Below are 18,894 nucleotides of genomic sequence, written 5' to 3'. Positions count from 1 at the left end.
GATTTGTCTCAAGAGGGTCGCACCTGCCATTCTTCAGGTGAGGATTTGTTTCTGCCACAACGTTCACGACGTCGTTGTGGACGGGAGATTGCGTTTTTCATGCGTTGGTTGCCCGTTTTGTGTAAGGCTGGGTGGATGGCTGCCGAATCGACCGGGCCGGGCGACGGGTTCGATGCAACGGCGACAGATTCGGATGAGGTTCACTGCCACATTGTTGCCATGGCAAACAATGTTGCCTTCCTGCTTTCCGTTGAGCCATTTTCAAGATTGACGTGTAAGTCAGAGTGTGTAGACGGAACACACAAGCTCGTTGGCGAAGATGAACGACCAAGCCATGTACTCGAAGCTAGGTGGTATAAGGTCGCGCACTCTGGGCACAAGTCCCAGTACACCAGAGCACCGAATGCCATTGACGATGTTTGCAACCACACGGACTGACGCTGTTCGACTCATCGCTGCCGTACCTGTTCCCATCGGACACACATCGCCTCCCGACCATGTTTGTCCGAGCAGCCATTCAGCCATTCGAGCGCCTCTTCCATCATTGCAACATCCGATCTTTATACTGCAACACTTCATCAGCAAACAAGTATTGTGTTTCTGCTGTCGTCAATGGCTTCGCCCAGTCCTGTCGGTGAGCAGTAAACAGCTCGAATTCTGGCTTTGGCGTCTTCGGAAACAGGCCCAGAGCAACAAACGACAATCGTGGTTCGCTCTCACTTGTAGCGGCTGTTGGACTGCCACATTCCGAACAGAATGGCCGTAGGACCGTACGTCCACTTGTGGAGTTGTTGTCGCCGTAGATTCTCAGCAGTGACTTGGGATCAGACATGTCAAGGTCAGATGTGCGGATCATGAGTAGGCTCATGAAGGCGGAGCTGGACATCTTTCGACAGTTCTGCAGGTGTCAGACAATGACCACATTCTCTCGTCTGTTGAGCGTACCGCACAGTGGCATGTATGGCCTGCTGGCTTTTCGAAAAGTCCTTGTTGTCGGACAGTCACAGTTATGCCGCCACATAGGCAGGAGCCGGTCATGCTGTCGACGCCATGATCGACATCTGTCCCAAGAGCAGCGCTGTTGTCCGGTGCCATGTTCTATGATCCGAGTTTCGAGATGGTATCAAGAGGAAGCATGACCGACGCCGCTTTCCTTGGTGGCCTGGACATTTGTAGTCTTCTCAATCTTTGAATGTGAGTCATGAGATGCAGCGATCGGCTCGGCCGTAGCCACAATCCAGGCCATGCAGTGAGCAGAAAGCGTGAGTAGGGCTGCGTGGGCTAATAAGTCAATGTCGTCCTGGGGCCTAAAGACTATATCTGAAACCCGGATTGTCCAGTTCGGTGACATCTTGCATTCCCATCTCGATGGCTTCTTTCTCTTATTGAGCTCTCATCACTGGGTCGGTTGATGGCGATATATGCTGATGAGTATCCAGGGGCTTCGCTTTCGATGAAGGTCTGAGGGCCGATGATGTTGCCTGCAGTTGGTCAGCATGCTATCAGCAAGTACTTTCTGATGTACTTGGGACTCACCGACGCAATATCCCACGAAGATAGCAGCACCAGTGTCCGCATCAACCAACCAACCCTTGAAGTTGCCTATAGGCCAGTTGATCGATTGAGCTCACTGGCGCGTTGGTTGATTGGTTGAGGCCTCAGAGCCAACTAGTTGACTGGTTGCAGGGTTGATTAAGGTGAATGTTGTTGTTATTCATGTGATATCTCTGCTGCCTCTGATATAGCTCTTTCTTCAGCCTCTTTCTGAGCCTGTTTCTCATTCACCTCAGCTAGTGTCGTCCACATGGCTTTGCCGTCTACTAAGTCGTTCATTAGCCAATCTTTGAGGGTCAATGAAGCCTCTATCGTGTCCGCCTTGATATTATATCGCTCGTCTGTCACCACCTTCTTGCCGTGAGAGAAAACACGCTCACATTGAGTCGACATGCCAGGTACTGCGAATAGACGATAAGCCAGCTGAGCGACTGTTGGATATAGTGCTTCACCTCGATCTCGCCACCAGTCGAGCGGCCGCTTGAGATAATAGTCCTTCAACACCTTGTTGTCGTCGCTATACTTGACTATATTGATGTCGTCCTTGAGATATCGCTCTAGCTCAGTCTCTTGCCGTTGTCGCTTGCGGCGATGCTGGACGGCCGGCTACTGAACGACACGTGAAGTGAAGTCCTTGAACATAGTAGTCTAGTCTTCGTCGAAGTCTTGTTGTTCGCGTAGCGATAGAGGTGGACGTAATGGTTCTATCGTTAGCTCGTAAGATAGTTCTTCGAGTAGCTCGGCGTAGAGGTCATAGACTGTCTGCTTAGCCCTACTGATTTCAGCGGCGCCAATATCAGTCTATACTTATTCGAAGTAGGTGTGTCGATAGTACGGATGTAGGGCGATTGCGGCGCGGTAGATTCGTGACCTATCGCTCAGATTATAGTAGTCCTTCAGCTTTACGAACCTATAGTTGAGACAGTGGCGATATCTGTCGGTGAATAAGTCGCTATAAGACTCGACTTCCTTCGAACGACGCTTAAGCGTAAGGAACAAGAAGTCTATAATAGGTAGGACTTCCTATACTACGCCGTACGTACCGGACGTTACGTTGCCTTCGACACGCTTCGTAGCCTACTCGAACGGTAGTAATAGCTCTTCAAAGTGTCTCAATTCTTCCCAATCGTCCGCATTAAGCGTGTCGTCTTTAATAGAGTAGTTCTGTTCGTCTCGGCCGTCGCTACGCGTCTACCTCCTATAGTATCGGTCGATCGCTCCTTAAAGCTTAAGAGCGCGTCTTATTATAGCTAGCGTGCTGTTCTACCTCACTCCGCCGTCGCGGATCAAGCGAAGGTAATTGTGATAGAGAGAGGTCTATTCGTCGCGCTATACTTCGTTGAACGTCTCGATTCGTGCCTCGGAGCGATAGATATAGGTGACGAGGTTATAAAGTTTGCCAATCGCGCCGGCCTTACGCTATGAGGTGAAGGACTCGTCGTTACCTACGAGAAACAGTTAGATTGCGACCGAGGAGTGTTGTTTTGATCAGGTTGTAGACGCGTTTTGAGCGCGAATCTTCGTGTTAGCCTCGTGAGTTGAAGCAGTTCTTAGGCCTCTTATTAGCCGATAGATCTAAGGGCAGTTTTGAACGATTAAGGAGTGTATTAGGGGTTTTGTAAGGGGTATCGCAACGCTAGCTTCACGGGCGCAATCTGAGTGTTTCTGCTTACCTACTTTACGTAACTCGTCTTCGAGTCGCTTAAGTCCGTCGCCGAACAATAGAGCGCGGACGACGAGGTTGATTATGTGTCCGAGGCATCGTAGTCGCTACTCGTGTTCGTCGATAGGCTGCTAGAGCGAGGTAGCGAGCGCTCGAATCGCCGTGTCGTTGTTATCCGTATTGTCTATAACGAAGGCGCCTATCTTACCGTCTAGATTGAAGTCGTTTATTACCTACCGCGCTACGGTCGCAATATTGACTCTATTGTGATGTCCGCCGACCGGTCGCAATCCGAGCAACGCTGTCTTGAACTGCCTATTCGCGTCGATAAAGTACGCTACGACGGCGAGTAGCGATAGATCGTTACTTGTTACCTAGATATCTATACTAAGGTGGACTTTGGCGACGCGCTCGAACTGTTTCACGAGGTCCGGCCGTCGTTCGCGATAGGCCTACTTGAGCTATATTGACACTGTTCGAGCCGCCGGTAGTAGATATTTTACCGCTAGGCTACCGCCGAGTATAACCTTTCGGAGGTTGTCGCTTGCCGCCTGTTCGAAGGTAATGTCGTCGCGGACGATCTAGTTGATAAAGTCGGTCAAAAACTGCTCGGCGGCGAAAGGGTCGAGTTTCTCGAGGTAGGCGGCGATCGCGGTCTCGTCTACTGTCGGTCGCTTCGTCGTCGCCGTCGTACGCGACGGTGAGATGCCGTGTTTCGAAAGGAGGTGATCTATACAGCTAGTAGTCGAGCGACAAGCCTATAACTGTCGCGTCGTATTGTCCTCGTAGCAGTACCGGTAGAGCTAGTATCTACCCTTCGCCTTACCGTGCTCGAGCTTCTATACCTCGAGTCTATACTTAAAGATAAACGATATCTTGTTACCGAAGGTGTTTCTTTTGTTACGGAAGCGTAGCACGATCTTATCGCCCTTCAGACGCGTATAATCAATGTCGAAGTGGCATCGCTCTAAGGCTATGACCGTAGCCGGCTCGGTGTCGCTAGCATCGTCGCTAGCCTCCGATTGCTCGCTGTCTTCGGTCTATATGTTTGGTGTCTCGTTAGCGCTCGATTGCGATAGTGTCGGCTGCGTAGGAGGTGGTGTTTCTGGTGTTTTGTTCGCGAAGGGCAGCATAGATTAGGATTTTCGTAGTCGCTTCGATCGCGTAGCCTATGTCGTAGGTCTAGGCCCAGGAGTTTCAGGTTCGATTTGACTATGTTAGCGCTTGCTTTTGCGAGTCTGTGAAGCCATATTGGTGTGTTGGTTGTGGCATAATAAGGTCGACAATATGGTTGTAAATCCTGAGTCTCCTGAAGGCTCTTCTCCGGAGTGCCGCAAGGTTTGGAGGTGCAGCTTCCGAGGAAGGGCCGCGCGGGTCGGAGTCAGCTCTAGCCAACAGATGCCTGCGATCTAATCTGCGATATCTGATTGACAACGGTTTTGCGGGGAAATGACGCTTAGTGTTTGGGTCTTTTGCTAAAATAAGCCCTGAGAATCACATGCAATATCAAAGATTCACCAACAACACGACTATATAATGCCTGTCAACTGCTCAACTAAGTTGCCTATGATAGCCAGTTGAGGATTGATTGATCCGCAATGGTTGGTTGATTGGTTGAGGCCCTCAATGCCAACCAAAGTTGCAACCCTCAATCAACAGGCGTTGGTTGATGCGGACACTGAGCAGCACCAGTAAGCTGTTTCTTCGTGTACCCAGCAACATTCGAGCTGACCATAGTCAAGCTGATCGCAAAGCCAACTGACTGACAAGACGCCAACCAGAGTGCTACCAACCTACCCAAGTATGGTCTGCTGACAGTCCAACAAGCACACCTCCGCAAGCGACACAAATCAGGTTGCCCACAATCATGACGACGCATCGCATACCTGGCCATCGAGATGCGATCCAGCCGCCGAGGAGCAGCGACACAATGTGCACGCCATTGCCGGGCATCTGCATGTACTGGGTCTTCAGCGCGGTGTAGCCGAAGGTCTCGAGGATGATGGACATGAACTGAGACTGGTCAGCATCCATCTTCGCAGCATAGTGCACCGAGTACATACCGTTCCCTGCGGCGCATTCGGAATCTGCGCAGCCGTACTCATAACAAACAGAATTCACGTCTTGGGATCACGCAAGAACTGCCACAGCTGATACTTCTTGAAGTGGTGATTCTTGACTCCCTGTCGATTCGTAGCAACTCGTTCGACTGCCACGATCCTCTCCTCACGGCTCAAGAAACGAGCTGATGATGGGATGTCGGGCATGGAGATCAAGAACACCACTCCCCAGACAATGCTTATCGAGCCAAAGATCAGGAAGATGTACATCCACTGAGGAAGTCCAGACGTGATGTGCCCGATGGCATAGCCAAGGGTGCCGCCGAAAAGACCTGCAACACAGTTCATGCAGTAGTATTATTACTAAGCGGAGTGGCTACAATATAGTCAGCGAAGGGGATCCACTCGAGCTAGTGGCCATTCAAGCTTGCCTGCTCATTCTTCTAATCCCACATCGCCATTACCAACACAAATCCCGGATTCACCACCGCCTCAAACACACCCAGAAGAAATCTATTCGTCGCAATAACCGCAAAACTCGTACAAGCCGGCGTCGTAATAATCAGAATCCCCCAAGCCAGAATCATAGCACCGATGAACTTCCCCAATGGTAACCTTTGCAGGGCATAGCCAGCAGGGTACTGCGCGACGAGGTATCCAAAGTAAAAGATCGAACCAAGCCAGCTGTAGTCCTGACCTTTGAGGTTAGTGCCTTGACGTAGACCGTGGACGGAGGCGAAGTTGATGGAGGATTTGTCGAGGTATTGGAGCATGTATGTCATCATTAGGATTGGGAGGATGTGGTAGTCGATTCTGCGAAGAACTCGACTTGCTTCTTGAGGGTCGACATTGTCCATATTTTGCTGCTTGTAGAGATTGTATGTATCATCCAGATCGTTTGAGCTGGCTGATGAAGCGACATCTTTGTTGCCATCATGGCGGACGACTTCGATGTCGCTTTCGACGTCCTTCGCCATTGTGCCGGTGTCGCAAGTAGCTTGTTGCATACATTGTGATGACTTGCCGGCAGTAATACTTATCTCTTTCCACGAGGTGACATATCCATGTACCACCAGAAGCACCCTCGCAGGAAGCGGCCAACACTTCGGGCTAAGATCGTCCATCACGACATCGAGTGGCCAGGATCCTGCAGCGCAAGCTACGCCGTGCTACAACAATGAGCTTGGCAGAGCTGTCAAGGCCTGTGAGCGAGAGATAAGGCGTGCTTGGTAGATTTCTTGATTAGACAGGAGCAATTGGCGATTTTGCGCGTGAAGCAGTGCCATGCTTGTATGAGAGCCACGAGCGTGCAAAGTGCAGCGCAGCGGCTCAGAAACTTGCAGATGCTAGCAGCATTGCAAGCGCTTCCATTTCTGCTCGCCGCGAAGTACATGGAATGCTTCTGTCCAGTGGCTAGAGCTGAGTCATGGACTCAATCGCCAGTCTGTTGATGACGATTTGAACTTTGTGTGGTTGACGCCGCGTGTTGAAATACACATGAGCACGTGCTGTTCAGCGGCTCTGGGTGCGGGAATGTACGTGTGCGAAGTCGTATTTGCGCTTCTGTCATGTAGTAAAGCAAAGTAGAGGACCACGGTAGCACGTGCTGCGCAGTAGCTTCACATGTGTTCAATATACGTAGCGCAGAATGCACACTTTTGTAGTCCGTTGTCGTTAAGACGCATGTGCGCTTCCCTTGTATGATTGAAGCGCAGTCGGGCACAACTCTTCCTACTGAGGCTGTAGTGGAGTCACTCATTAGCGCTCAAATCAGAGAAAGGGAAGGGGGATGTCAAGAAAGTCCTCTATACAGCTTTTGTTACTCTGAACACCACATCATCCTCACAATCCTCAATACACAGTCCCATCCTTCCTAACCCCATGCTTCGCCTTCTTCCCGCCAGCAGCAGCAGCGCCAGCAGCACCAGCAGCACCATTCCTCTTCGGCGAATGCGAGTCCTTCCTCTCCAAATCCACCTCCTCATCCTTCATCACAGCATCGCCACCATGTCCATGTCCAGCCCCATGGTCATGGTCCTCCTCATCATCCCAGTCCGGAAACCCATCATCGAAAATCCCCGCCAACCTCTCCATCTTCTTCTCCAATTCCTCTGGACTATTGCTGTTAGGCCCGCTTCCCTTCTCCATGACTTTACACCACTGCTTCCATTCTTTGTCGTTTAGAAGACACTCGTCTAGAACCTTTTCAATCGCCTCGACGTCTAATTTCTCGCCGATGAAGACGAGTTCCTGCCGGCGATCTCCCCATTTCCCGCCTTGCTTGATATCATGTTCGACCATCTTGTCGATCTCAGCGGTACCAGTTTCCCACTCGGAGCGGTCGATGGTACAGAACCACGGTCGACCGCCGGCGAGGGTGAGCATAGCACCAGCTTGGGACCATTCGCCAGCGCGGTGGGGGCGGGTAGCGAGCCAAAATTCGCCCTTTGAGCGGAAGAGTTTGGCGAAGAGGGGGTGGGCGCGCTTGTTGGCGAGGATGGTGGCGTCGGAGGGGAGTTCGGGGGCTTCGGTCATGGTGGCGTCTTCGTCTTCGTCTTCTTCATCCTCGTCGGAGTTGTCTGAGTCGGAGGCATCTTCCATGCTTTCGTCTTCTTCCTCCTCTTCCTCTTCTTCGCCTTCTTCTTCATCGAGTTCGGCGATGGGGTGTTGTAGGATGAACTTGTCATGGAGAAGTTCGAAGAGGCGGCGTGGGCTGAAGGGACGTCGGCGGACGTAGACGAAGTTACGGACGTTGTACCTGTCATCATAGTCAGCATCACCACCTCCCATCCCTCACATTAAAGGTACTCACTCCTCCGTCTCAGGCTTCGGCGTCACCATCTTCCTCCCATTAACCTCCCGAATCGTCATCGCATGCAAATCCTGCAACCATCCATACCCCGTCTGCGCGACTTCAAGGTTAAACATGCCCGTGTTAACAATCTCCTTCACGTCAATCTTGCCATAGCTACTCTCGATAATCTTGGCACGATGGTTGAGCTTCTTGATCATAGTCCTTACTCTTTCCCGCATCTCCTTGTCGACACGATCAATCTTGTTGAGGACGATGACATCCGCGAATTCAATCTGATCGACCATGAGGTCGGATACTGTACGCTCATCCTCAGGCGTAACGTCGTCACGACGTGAGGAGAGGAGGTCAGTAGTCTCGAAGTCGTGGAACATGGTAAACGCATCAATAACCGTGCACGTCGTATCAAGACGAGCGAACTTCTCCAGACCACCGGCCTCCTTCAGTCTCTGAAGGGTAGCCAACGTGCTCTCATCAAGCCCTTCAACGACATTCCCCATCTCACTGATTTGCTCAGCGAGACGAGAGTCAAAGGTCTCCGCAACTTGCTCAGGTTCACTGATGCCGCTGCTTTCAACGATGATGTAGTCGAATTCGGCAATTTCAGCGAGACGGACGAGTTCTTCGAGGAGATCACCACGGAGGGTGCAGCAGATGCAGCCGTTTTGGAGGGCGATGACTTTTTCTTCGGTTTTGGTTACTCTGTGCGTGTTGCGGATGAGGTTTGCGTCGACGTTGACGCTGTAGTGTGTTAGTACAGGGTCGGGATTGTATTGATGAGTTTACATACGCTCCAATATCGTTGACGATGACTGCGATGCGGAGGCCATGTTCGCTTCGGAGGATGTGCTACAGCATTGCGATATTAGTATGAGCCAAATCTCATGCCCGCGATATTGCATACCTGCAGTAGAGTAGTCTTGCCACTGCCGAGGAAACCTGACAGGAGAGTTACCGGCAAAGCCTTAACAGGCTCCAGTGGCTTTTGAGCGTTTGATCGTGTGACTTTGGAAACGCCGTTCGACTTTGCTGCTGCAGACTTTGCTTTTGCCATTGTTGCTGCTGTGAAATTCTGTACAAATACCGTCCTCCCGGGATCAATGGCCGTCCTGCTGCCCTTAAATTGGTTGTGCGGTTGCGTGAGTTTGATCTGATAGACCTGAATGAACAGGACTTTGATGGTCTATCTGATCGTATTGCCCAACCCAGCCAATGGCATCCCGCTGATCGATAAGCATTAATGTTGGTACCCACAGGGATTGCCATGCTCTTTGCTCCTACCAGACTTGTAGTGAAAGCGTGGCCGCACATATGCCGACTGAAAAGTCGGTCGAACAGCGCGAATCAATTTCTGCGTGTCGCGTAGGTGAACGAGGAGATCGGCGACCTTCAGACTCGGGTATGCAAGCTCCCTATGCGTTGAGTAGCCGGTAAGTAATTGCGCACCCTAGCTGAGATACGTCGCGAGGATAGTCGGTGACCCGGCTCGTCCCACACAGAGACTCAGTGCAGGCGCAGTTTTTCGGCCTCCATGCCGAATGATTTGATCATGACTTCCTGATGCTCGCGCGCGAGTGCCTCAGTTCCTCCCCTTCTTGTTTTTCCTCTTCCTATTCGCATTGGCATCCCTACCCTTCGTGTCTCTGCTTCCCATCGGACCTCCCATCCTCTGCCTTTGGTATTGGCGGACAATGTTCTCCACGCTACCAACATCGTGCTTCGGCAGTCTCATGTAGTATAGCTTAGCTCTTCTCGCCCTCTTCTCCTTCCTCTGCACGATTTCAATTCCATCCACGTTTGGCGAGTAGACTTTGCACCACATTTCCACGCCAACTCTCGTCAATTGATTCCGTAGTAGTATCGATGTATCGATGGGCGAGTTTCGTTTCCGAATGTTGAGCACTACGCCAGAGAATGGATCGCCGGACTTCATGCGTACAAGGAGAATATCGCCAGGTTGAACTCGCTCCGGGTTGTCATCACTGAAGAGTCGTGTTCGTGCACCGGTTGGGTCCAGCACCTTCAGCTGGTCTTCGTACACTTTGTTTATGGGGTCCCGGCATAGTTTCGCTGTTGATCGTGGAGGTGGTATGTTGGGGATCTTGCGGAGTCCTTCTTCGAAGCCTATGAAATTGTCAGATTGCGTGTATCATCCTCCTGTCATCACCTGATCTTACGATTTTGCTTGATCGCCTGCGAGGGCCTGAAGCCTGCCTTGGGAGCATTGTACTTGGGTTCCAGTGAAGGGTAGTTGGGCATTGAGGTCTTCTGTGCCATCGGTGCTGTCGCGTATGTTCGGCATCGTTCTCGTTCTGCTCGACATTGTCGCAGAGCCTGCTTCAAGCCAGCCAGAGGCCGCACTGGCGGTATCGATGTCGACATGGTTGTGGCGTGCAGTTGGTAGAAGTGGTGTGGCAGGAGAGCGATGGCTGCGATGCGGCGAGTCTCGGACGTCTTGCTTGCCTTGGCGCGAGGTCGATGGAGCCGATGTCAAGGAGCATTGCATCGCGACAACACCGACATACACGTGCTCATACAGCTACAGTACAGTCGCCATGGCCTCGATATGTACCAGATGCTCTCTTCGCCTGCGTAGAGCCGCCCAGACCGAATCCCAGCACCTCTCGAAACGATCATTCTCCAGCACCACGAGCCGACAACGCGGAAATCTACCCTCATTCCACGAGTCGTCCCACGAAGAGCTCCAGAATGTCCTCTCCTCAGTGCGCGAAAAGTACTTCATCCCCGCCTACATGCACAAGCAAGAACACAAGCTCGTGACCAAGCAGAAATTCCGGCAGCAACTCATCGACAACCCCCAAACAGCCATAGTCGGCGGCGAGGAGATCACCCTACAGCCCATCAACCCGCGGGAAGGATGGCCACATAGACGATCAATCGTTGCGAAGGCGATCAATGGTATCATCAACGGCGAAACGAAAGACTGGCTGAACCTCCCAATGCTTCTCCAAGGACTGAATGAAGGCGTCAAGAAGGCCGCGTCGGACTCATTGATGGAGAAGATCGTGCGGAAAGCTTTCCAAGCAAAGCAGCTCGGAGTGGTCATTGGATGTCTACACCAAGCAGAGCAGACGGGCATGACCTTGAAGAGTGACCCTGTTCTCAGGGCATTCCTAGCTGGTCTGCACGATCTGGCGCAGGAGTCGGGGTGGAATAAGGGTGCTTTGGAGAGAGCGCTGCGGGATGCAAAGGTAATCTCGCAGCTGTTAGAGTCGAAGAAGCACGGAACAGAAGGGACGGTCAGGAAAGATGATCCTAGGATAAGACCCGAGGTGTTGGGTGTATTTCTTGAGCTGGCGAGTGTGTACGCGTGGAAATACGACGGGAAAAGGGATACGGAGGGCTTGGTGAAGGCGTATGCTGAGAGACTGCTTAGCAATTTGAGCAAGAGGCAGATCAAGGTACGCGAGATCGATCGTGCATGTGATGTGCGTTCAGCTAACATGTTACAGCCACGCGCCTTGAAACTACTGGAACGAAGTAAGCAGTGGCCGATGCTGCAAGCAATACCCATCTGGCATGGTCTTAGCCTTGCTGAGAAGATCCTCGGGAAGGATATGCCGCAGCGTCAAGCCGCGAGCAAGGCCGTCGCGGAATATGAGGTCGCTCTTCGAGGTCTTGCGGCTGAGCTCGAAGCCCGCAATCCAGCGGAAGGTACTTATGAACATCAAGCATTGGAGGCTTGGAGACGATGCATCAGAGACTAGACAGCGGTCGGAAGCCAAAATCCGCAACATCGATGGCATCTGACCGATTTCTGGTCTTGCGTCGCTGCCTAGAATCATATCAAAGATATGAGCCATCTCGTACAGAGCTTGGAGCCGGATGTAACGTTATCGCTGCACACCACACATAGCAGCCGGACATCATGCGCGATCAGCGCGTTGTACCGATCAATACAGCGTTCCGCAAAGCTTCGTTGCTAAGCATACGATTGCCGCGACTGTGATCACTGGGTCGCCGGCCATCTTGATACCCTCGTTGCGGTACTGGTCAGATTATGCAGACTGCTGGTCATTTGGACGACAGACGGGACAGCTGGTTGGAAGGCGGAACGCCGCATTACAGCAAATAGAATGAATGCTCATACATCGCCGTTGTCGTCGTCGTCGTGGACGGATCTCCGGTCACCCACCAGCGACATCAACGTATCCATTGCGGCGTGCGACATTGGCCATAGCATGCATCCGCGAATATATCCCTGAACTTCGGACCTTCCGCCCAGTGGTCAGGCCGCCTCGCTGAGACTGAAGACTTCTTCTACGTTCGATAACCAACGCGCTTTGGCCGCCTCAAAGCCGTGAAAGCCACTGTACACAGCTTCATAGCCACGCCATACAATATGTCCCAACCCAGACCAATTTCCGGTATAGAAGAACCTCAAAAGCCGATCTTCGGACCGATCTCTTCAGCCCGAAAAAGCTCTGCACCCCACTAAAGCTGAATTCTGTGTCATCGTCAAGCTCCCCGCCCGCCTTTCACACCTCACCGGCTGTTCCATCTCGCTACTTCGATTGTAACCCGGCTGGGCCTCGCTATTTAGACTATATGTTTAACTAAGCTCCATGGACTTCATACAAAACGATCACGTAGTGTAGTGGTTATCGTGAGTGCATCTGATCAAAACCTCACAAACAATCCGCCCTAACGTGTGTACAGACGTCTCGTTGTGGAACGGAACATACATCCGTTGTTACAGCCTCCGAGGAGGTCCCCTGTTCGATCCAGGGTGTGGTCATTCAAGTTGCCTTCAATGGACTACTTCTTTTCTTTTGCACTTTTCGTCCTTGTCTTGACAAGCTGTATGCCTTCGAACCTATTGGAACCTCTCTGCCCATGTCCAGTATTTCATTTGCTTGCGTGAGCAGTGACAGTGACCTTTTTTGTGTAGACCAGGCGACTATGTTGCGATATGTCACGTCTTGACGAACGACTTCAACACCACAACGACGAGCATGATCTCATGATTTCCCCCAAGTCGAACAGACATACATCACCCCATCCTCCCCCTTCTTGCGACATTCCTCCATCCCCAGCAGCCCAACACCCCCATACCTTCCGCATCCTCACTCCCACATTATCCCACTTGCCAGAACATCAACCACCCTCCCATTGCTACCCATCCTCTCAAAACAGGCACCCACCACCACCACCACCACCTCCTCCTCCTCCTCCTCCTCCTCCTCCTCCTCCTCCTCCTCCACGCGCCCTCTGCGCGCCGCGACAACAAACGCTTGCAAAATGCAACGCAACGCATCCTATCCATGCCAACCTCTCACAGACTCACAGCCAAAAGCCCATGAACCCCAGCAAAGATCCTCACAAACTCTGCTAAGAAAACCACAGCCACAACCGCGATTGCACATCAAAAGCCGCCGTCACAACAGCTGATAAGGATCAGCCAACTTATCAATCTCCCGTCCCGTCAAAGGAGAGAGGCATCATACATATTGGTCACACTTCACCAGTGCCAGTCAAAAAGGCTGCAAAGAACAAGAATCGCCTTCATCGAGACATCATCACTGCACCTCATTCAAGCCATCTCATTCAATCCCTCTATACTATCATCTCTCAATCACTGAAAAACACAATCATCCCCATCGGCTCGCGCCCCGGCATGCATGCATATTTCATCCCTCTATAAAGACTCCCCCTGTGGTCCATCACTCTAATCCAGCGCCCGCATCTCTCCATCATATCATCCTCTTTCTCCTCCTCCTCCTCCTCGGCGTATGCAGTCTCGCCCTTCCAATGAGGCAATCCCAGCGCTCGAATATGACCCCTCCATGCAGAACGTGTGTGAAGGTAGAAAGGTAAAGGTCAGGACAAGAGAAGAGTTGTCGGTCGTGAGTCTTTTGTCAGTCAGTCATGCTTTTGGTCGTCTTCTATCGTGTCGTCAAGGCCGTTGCGAGCCGTAGCTGCATCGGCGTCATTCATGTGGTCGTGTTGGGTTTCATTTGGTTGCGTTCGCTCAGCCATCGTCTGAGGTTGGTTTGTACATGATGGTCGTCAGGAACTGTGGATGTCAGCAGAGTATCGCCGTCTCGCGGTAATGATGATGGCATACCTTCCGCTTATACCGCGTCGTGCCACTTGTCGCCAGTACTCCACTCTTAATACTGCTAGTAGCCAAGTGGTTGAGCACAGTATGATTCGGCATGATCAGAACACTAGCATCGTCCTTGTGCGGCGTCGCACCGTTGAGAATGCTCTTATTCAGGAACATTGGCAAGCTCGGGGGCTGCGGCAATGTGTTGGCAACTTTCTGAGCGCGCTGGAAGCGTTCGTCTTCAGGGGTGTTGTAGTTGTCAAGATCTATCAGGAACTCTGGGATCTGGTTAGTATACCTCGGCCGTGGCTGCTTCTGCTTAGGAGGCGCAGGCGTGGCTTGTGGATCGTGCGTTGTATGTGCGGACTCTTCACGAGGTGTGGCAGAAACAGCAGTGGCTCCTGGTATGGGCTTGGGCACGGATCCGACTTGTACGCCCTTCCCTTCGGCTTCTTGCAGCGTGGACGGGATGTCCGCCTCTGTTCCGGGTACTTGTGGATCGGGGCTTGCGGCAGCCTCGCCGCTTCCCGCCGCTTGTCCCGCTGTCAAAGCGGCTCCTGGTATCGCCATGGGCACAGCCGGCGCGGGTGGCCGCTGCTTCTCATCTTCCTTGACGGGCGCCACGGGCGCCACTATCTCGATGTAGTTGACCAAAATGTTCGTCCAATCCACGGTGGTCGGCAACTGATTCGAAGTCAACATCTCGTTATCGACCAGGAACTTGACGTGATGGGTGCCAGGAGGCAGCTGCACAACCGCCGAGAATCCTTGCTTGCCATCTTTATTCTTATGCAGCTTGATCTTCTTCTCCCACTTGCAGAAGGTGCCCGTGACGAAGACCTTCTCGCCCTTGCCGTCCCACTCCAACACAGTCGGAACGCGCACATCGCCATATTGCGTCGATTCTGTAGCGAAGGCATCGTTATCGCCCACGTCGTCGTCGTCGTCGTCAATGGTGGTGGAGCTCAGCACACTTGTCTTGCGGGGGATGCGTCCGTCGTCTACATCGGCACTTTCGAGCTTCGAGACATCCTCTAGATCTTGCGGCGAGATGATGGGTGAGCCTGGCGAATGTATCTCCTCCTCAATAGGCAACGGCAACCTAGGCGGTCGACTAAAGTTGGCCGGTGCGAGACTGTAGGGCGACTCTGCGTATCCAGTGGGTATGTAGTCATCATCTTTTGACTCGGTCGCCCCATCCTGCGCCGGTGGGGGCACGTCTACCGGCTCTGCATGTTGCGGTGCTGGCTGCTCTTGCAGATCGGGCGTCGCAGTGCGCCTCGCAGGTGGGGTCGCATGCGTTGGTAGGGTGTTGGAGCGCGAGGGCGGCCGATGCTGCGGCTTGCTGTCGCTGCTGCCCATGGCCGAGCTCTCGGACTTGTGACTGAGCGATAACTCTTGCGCGGCGAGCCTGGGCGTGCCCGTCGTGATCGATCGCGCGCGGGAGTGGAACTTGTGGCTGGGCGATGCCGAGACGGTGGCATGGGCGTATGTTTTGTCTGTCGAGATGGAGGCGGAAGTGCTGCCGACTTGTGTGGCCGTGGGTTGGTCGCCGTAACCTTTCCGCTGGTGGGAGAGCGAGTACTGCCCGTGTCGCCCTTCACCCACGCGGATCGTGCCTGACCTCTTCTCTCGTTCCGCGCCGGTCGTCGCCGGCGACTTGGGCGCCGCCGCGTCTTTACTCTCGCTGTTCCCCATCTCTCACACTCACGCCGCCAATGGCCCACGACAAAATGCTCCGCAAAGTGGCTACGAGTACAGCATGACGTAAGGTAGCACAGTCAGAGATAACGAGAAGCTTAATGGGGTGGAACGAGTGTTACGACATGTACAGTACGGGCGAGGAAGATCGAAGGAGACAGAGTAAGAGCTGCTGTTCATGTGAAAGAGAGTCCAAGCACAAGACCGCAGACAGAGCACGGTGCAGCACCACCCCAACCAGTTCAATGACTGTGGGCGCTGACAACGGACAAGTGAGGAAAGCCCCGCCAAACATGGCCCAAAGCAGCCTCGTACATCCTTTAGCCTTTCACACTCCTGCATGTCATCGCCGCATCACACACGCCAGCACGAACGTTGTTTACGCCGCGTGATGATCCTCCCCAACACCAGCCACAGCCCATCTTGATGACAGAAAGAGGTCTCGCTACACCACGATGAGGTCGAAGTGACTCGACGAAACGACAGGGTTGTGACACCACCATGCCGAAAGCCACGATCGCCGACGGCACGCGACACCTCAACATCTACCTAGGCTGGGCGCTGACCATCTCGTACTGGATATGCTGGCCAGTCGTGAGCGTGTTGTGGTACTTGGCATTGGCTGTATTCTTCGTCGTCAAGATACTGTACTGGCCTGTCGCGTTCTTGCTGCAGCCCGTGTTTGTGTTTGGACGCGTCGTTCTGAACGTGCTCGCAACACCTTTCAGGCTGCTGGTTAGATTTCAGGTAAATCTAAAAACGTGGCAGAATAGTGGACTCTAGTACTAATGCTATCATATAGGATCTGTACATCTATCTGGGTTTCGCCGCTATCGTAGGCGTGGGTGGAGGACTGGCGGTATTTGGAACCTACAGATTCCTCTACAAAGTATTGAGCCTCGAATCGAAGCCGCCAGAGGTACCGCTGCGATCGGCGAAGCAGTATCGTGAGGAGAAGCAGCAACAGAGGGTCAAGGCCGAAATGCCTCTGCTATCTCCCCGTCACCTCTCACCTGGCGCGCTTTCTCCCGGATACATGAGCATGTCGGACGGCACTCGCAGAGCTGGCGGGACCCGCGGTTTGCTGGCACACACCATCCTCGAGGAAGAAGACTCCGACTTCTGAGAAAGATGTCACTTCATCTTGACAATCTTTCATCCCCTCGCCGGCATCTTCCTGGCTTTGATCCAAACACGAGTGTCATCGCGGGTACTGTAGACGCCAGTGGCCTTGGCATGCTTGGGCATTTTCCACGTTCCACCACCAGCAGCTTCGATATCCCACATGGAGACAATGGCCGCCGTGAACATCATGACCTCCTTCAGAGCGAAAGCACGACCTTTACACATACTCGTGCCACCTCCATACGGCCGAATACTACCCATGTCCGCAGTGCCAACACGCTTGTCGTCATACTTGATGTGCCTATCAGCCTTCCAGACTGCCGGGTTCTCGAAGTGATTGGGATCGGTGTTGTGGAGGTCATGCGCAACGTGGACGTATTCGCCCTTGCGCAGGAGCCACGGCTGTGCTTCTTTCTCCCGGCTTTGAAGTACAAAGTCGCTTTTAACCGACTTGAACGACCAGGAACCAGTATCAAGACGGAGGCACTCAACATAGCAGCTCTTCAGTAATGGACACTTGTCGCACAGTCCTTCGACATCAAGCGATGTTATACGCGGCGGCTCCTTAATCGGTAGACCGGTTTCGACTTGCTCCACCTTGACATACGGCGCGATCTCCTCTCGGATCATCGCAAGCAGCGCCTTGTCCTCATAAATCCGATTGACCAACCAGAAGACCAAGGAATTCGAATTGGCATTGGCCGCCCACATCAGGGCATGCTCGATTGAAGCGCGCGCTCGAATGCTGAGCTTGTACTTGCAGTATATATCCATGCGAGCTTTAATCAAATCACCGACATCGTCCAGGCTGGACCATTTGGGGTCATCGTTATTGCCATCCCACTGCTTATCCATCATCGCGTGGAACGTCTCCAAACGGCGTAGATTGTTCCTGCGGGCAATGTGTGCCCTCGTCAAGGTCGGTATCGGTGCCCAGCGCGGTAGGCCGGTGGCGAGTAATAAGAACCCTCGATCTAGAATCCAGATGTCGTCAAAGAATTGAGGATTGTTCTCCAAGAAGTCTGATCCCATGATTGAAGGGTTGGCAGTGAAGGCGCAGAAATCTCGAATCAGAGGCAGCAGACTTGCTTCAACGACTCGCTCGCCGTTTGGTGATTCGACAACGTTGATATTACTGACCTTCTCCCACGGCATTTGATCGACAGGACTTTCCATGAAGGTTACAAGATTGTTGATGTTCTCTTTCGTCTTCCGCGCTGTCTGCTCAACCATCTTACCAAGCCCAGGCTCAACTTGAATGATTCTATACAGTCCATGAAGTTCCTCAAAAGCAACATCGTACTTCTCCAATTCATTTGATGGGAATCCAAAGACGAGGTCCATAAGGCGCTTGCTGACAGACTCATTGTTGGCATTACTCGCTTTCGTATTGAGGACCGCCGTAGCAAGACCAGGGTGGCAGATGATATTGTGCCTTGTGCCACCAAAATTGAGGGAAAAAATTCCGCAGTCGTAGATAGCTCTGAGGCCCTTGACGAAGCCATCTGCGTCCCAGGCCATGTTGGGGATGTGGCCGAGGATTGGCAGCCAGTAGGGCACTGCTGGCACTGTTGCGGCGCCATGTTCGCCTGCTGTTTTGGATCTGGAGTTGAGACTGCTTGATATGCGTGTGAGGAGGATCATGACACACAGCATGAAGCTGGCGATTGTCCATCGATGCTCAAGCAGGAAGCTCACATTGCCAGTCTCGCCTTGTGCAAGAGTCAAGTCGTCCTGATGAGGGACACCCATACTGTGACGGAATCACACGACCGATTTAGTCCGGGTATGTGATTTTCTGCGGAAGCTCGCGCAGCACCACGTCCTGTAGGCTGTGTGGCCGCGGCGGAGACTCTGCCTAGTGGGGTGGTATCGATGGCGCTCACGGTGTTACATTCGCAGCCTCGTG

At 52.7% G+C, this 18,894-nt stretch overlaps 9 protein-coding genes across 9 annotated transcripts; 2 read left to right on the top strand and 7 right to left on the bottom strand.

Moving 5' to 3' along the window:
- Positions 1–541: 541 nt before the first annotated feature.
- Positions 542–1,095, bottom strand: CLAFUR5_07733 (uncharacterized protein; the record flags this gene model as incomplete). The annotated part of the gene is made up of 2 exons (XM_047906881.1): positions 542–898; positions 946–1,095. 2 exons carry the CDS (start codon positions 1,093–1,095, stop codon positions 542–544), a joined length of 507 nt encoding a protein of 168 aa, XP_047763360.1.
- Positions 1,096–5,002: 3,907 nt separating this feature from the next.
- Positions 5,003–5,322, bottom strand: CLAFUR5_07732 (uncharacterized protein; the record flags this gene model as incomplete). Its single annotated transcript, XM_047906880.1, has 2 exons — positions 5,003–5,230; positions 5,281–5,322. The coding sequence occupies 2 exons, from the start codon at positions 5,320–5,322 to the stop codon at positions 5,003–5,005; spliced, it is 270 nt and encodes an 89-aa protein (XP_047763361.1).
- Positions 5,323–5,334: 12 nt separating this feature from the next.
- Positions 5,335–6,254, bottom strand: CLAFUR5_07731 (uncharacterized protein; the record flags this gene model as incomplete). The annotated part of the gene is made up of 2 exons (XM_047906879.1): positions 5,335–5,609; positions 5,780–6,254. The coding sequence occupies 2 exons, from the start codon at positions 6,252–6,254 to the stop codon at positions 5,335–5,337; spliced, it is 750 nt and encodes a 249-aa protein (XP_047763359.1).
- An 874-nt stretch (positions 6,255–7,128) lies between these two features.
- Positions 7,129–9,143, bottom strand: CLAFUR5_07730 (Putative metal chaperone; the record flags this gene model as incomplete). Its single annotated transcript, XM_047906878.1, has 4 exons — positions 7,129–8,035; positions 8,090–8,830; positions 8,880–8,938; positions 8,994–9,143. The coding sequence occupies 4 exons, from the start codon at positions 9,141–9,143 to the stop codon at positions 7,129–7,131; spliced, it is 1,857 nt and encodes a 618-aa protein (XP_047762846.1).
- Positions 9,144–9,668: 525 nt separating this feature from the next.
- On the bottom strand, positions 9,669–10,471 carry CLAFUR5_07729 (54S ribosomal protein subunit img1, mitochondrial; the record flags this gene model as incomplete). The annotated part of the gene is made up of 2 exons (XM_047906877.1): positions 9,669–10,213; positions 10,267–10,471. The coding sequence occupies 2 exons, from the start codon at positions 10,469–10,471 to the stop codon at positions 9,669–9,671; spliced, it is 750 nt and encodes a 249-aa protein (XP_047762813.1).
- Positions 10,472–10,644: 173 nt separating this feature from the next.
- Positions 10,645–11,817, top strand: CLAFUR5_07728 (uncharacterized protein; the record flags this gene model as incomplete). Its single annotated transcript, XM_047906876.1, has 2 exons — positions 10,645–11,511; positions 11,563–11,817. The coding sequence occupies 2 exons, from the start codon at positions 10,645–10,647 to the stop codon at positions 11,815–11,817; spliced, it is 1,122 nt and encodes a 373-aa protein (XP_047762812.1).
- A 2,264-nt stretch (positions 11,818–14,081) lies between these two features.
- CLAFUR5_07727 (SNF1 protein kinase subunit beta-3) lies at positions 14,082–15,857 on the bottom strand (the record flags this gene model as incomplete). The annotated part of the gene is made up of 2 exons (XM_047906875.1): positions 14,082–14,126; positions 14,178–15,857. The coding sequence occupies 2 exons, from the start codon at positions 15,855–15,857 to the stop codon at positions 14,082–14,084; spliced, it is 1,725 nt and encodes a 574-aa protein (XP_047762815.1).
- A 504-nt stretch (positions 15,858–16,361) lies between these two features.
- CLAFUR5_07726 (uncharacterized protein) lies at positions 16,362–16,986 on the top strand (the record flags this gene model as incomplete). Its single annotated transcript, XM_047906874.1, has 2 exons — positions 16,362–16,607; positions 16,663–16,986. The coding sequence occupies 2 exons, from the start codon at positions 16,362–16,364 to the stop codon at positions 16,984–16,986; spliced, it is 570 nt and encodes a 189-aa protein (XP_047762814.1).
- A 29-nt stretch (positions 16,987–17,015) lies between these two features.
- On the bottom strand, positions 17,016–18,737 carry CLAFUR5_07725 (Cytochrome P450 7B1; the record flags this gene model as incomplete). Its single annotated transcript, XM_047906873.1, has 1 exon — positions 17,016–18,737. The coding sequence occupies one exon, from the start codon at positions 18,735–18,737 to the stop codon at positions 17,016–17,018; it is 1,722 nt and encodes a 573-aa protein (XP_047762817.1).
- Between the last annotated feature and the right edge of the window lie 157 nt (positions 18,738–18,894).

Source organism: Fulvia fulva, chromosome 6, assembly GCF_020509005.1.
Source record: "Fulvia fulva chromosome 6, complete sequence".
Taxonomy (NCBI): Eukaryota; Fungi; Ascomycota; class Dothideomycetes; order Mycosphaerellales; family Mycosphaerellaceae; genus Fulvia; species Fulvia fulva.
Note: the sequence above shows the minus strand (reverse complement) of the source record. Positions and strands in the feature narration are given on the sequence as shown.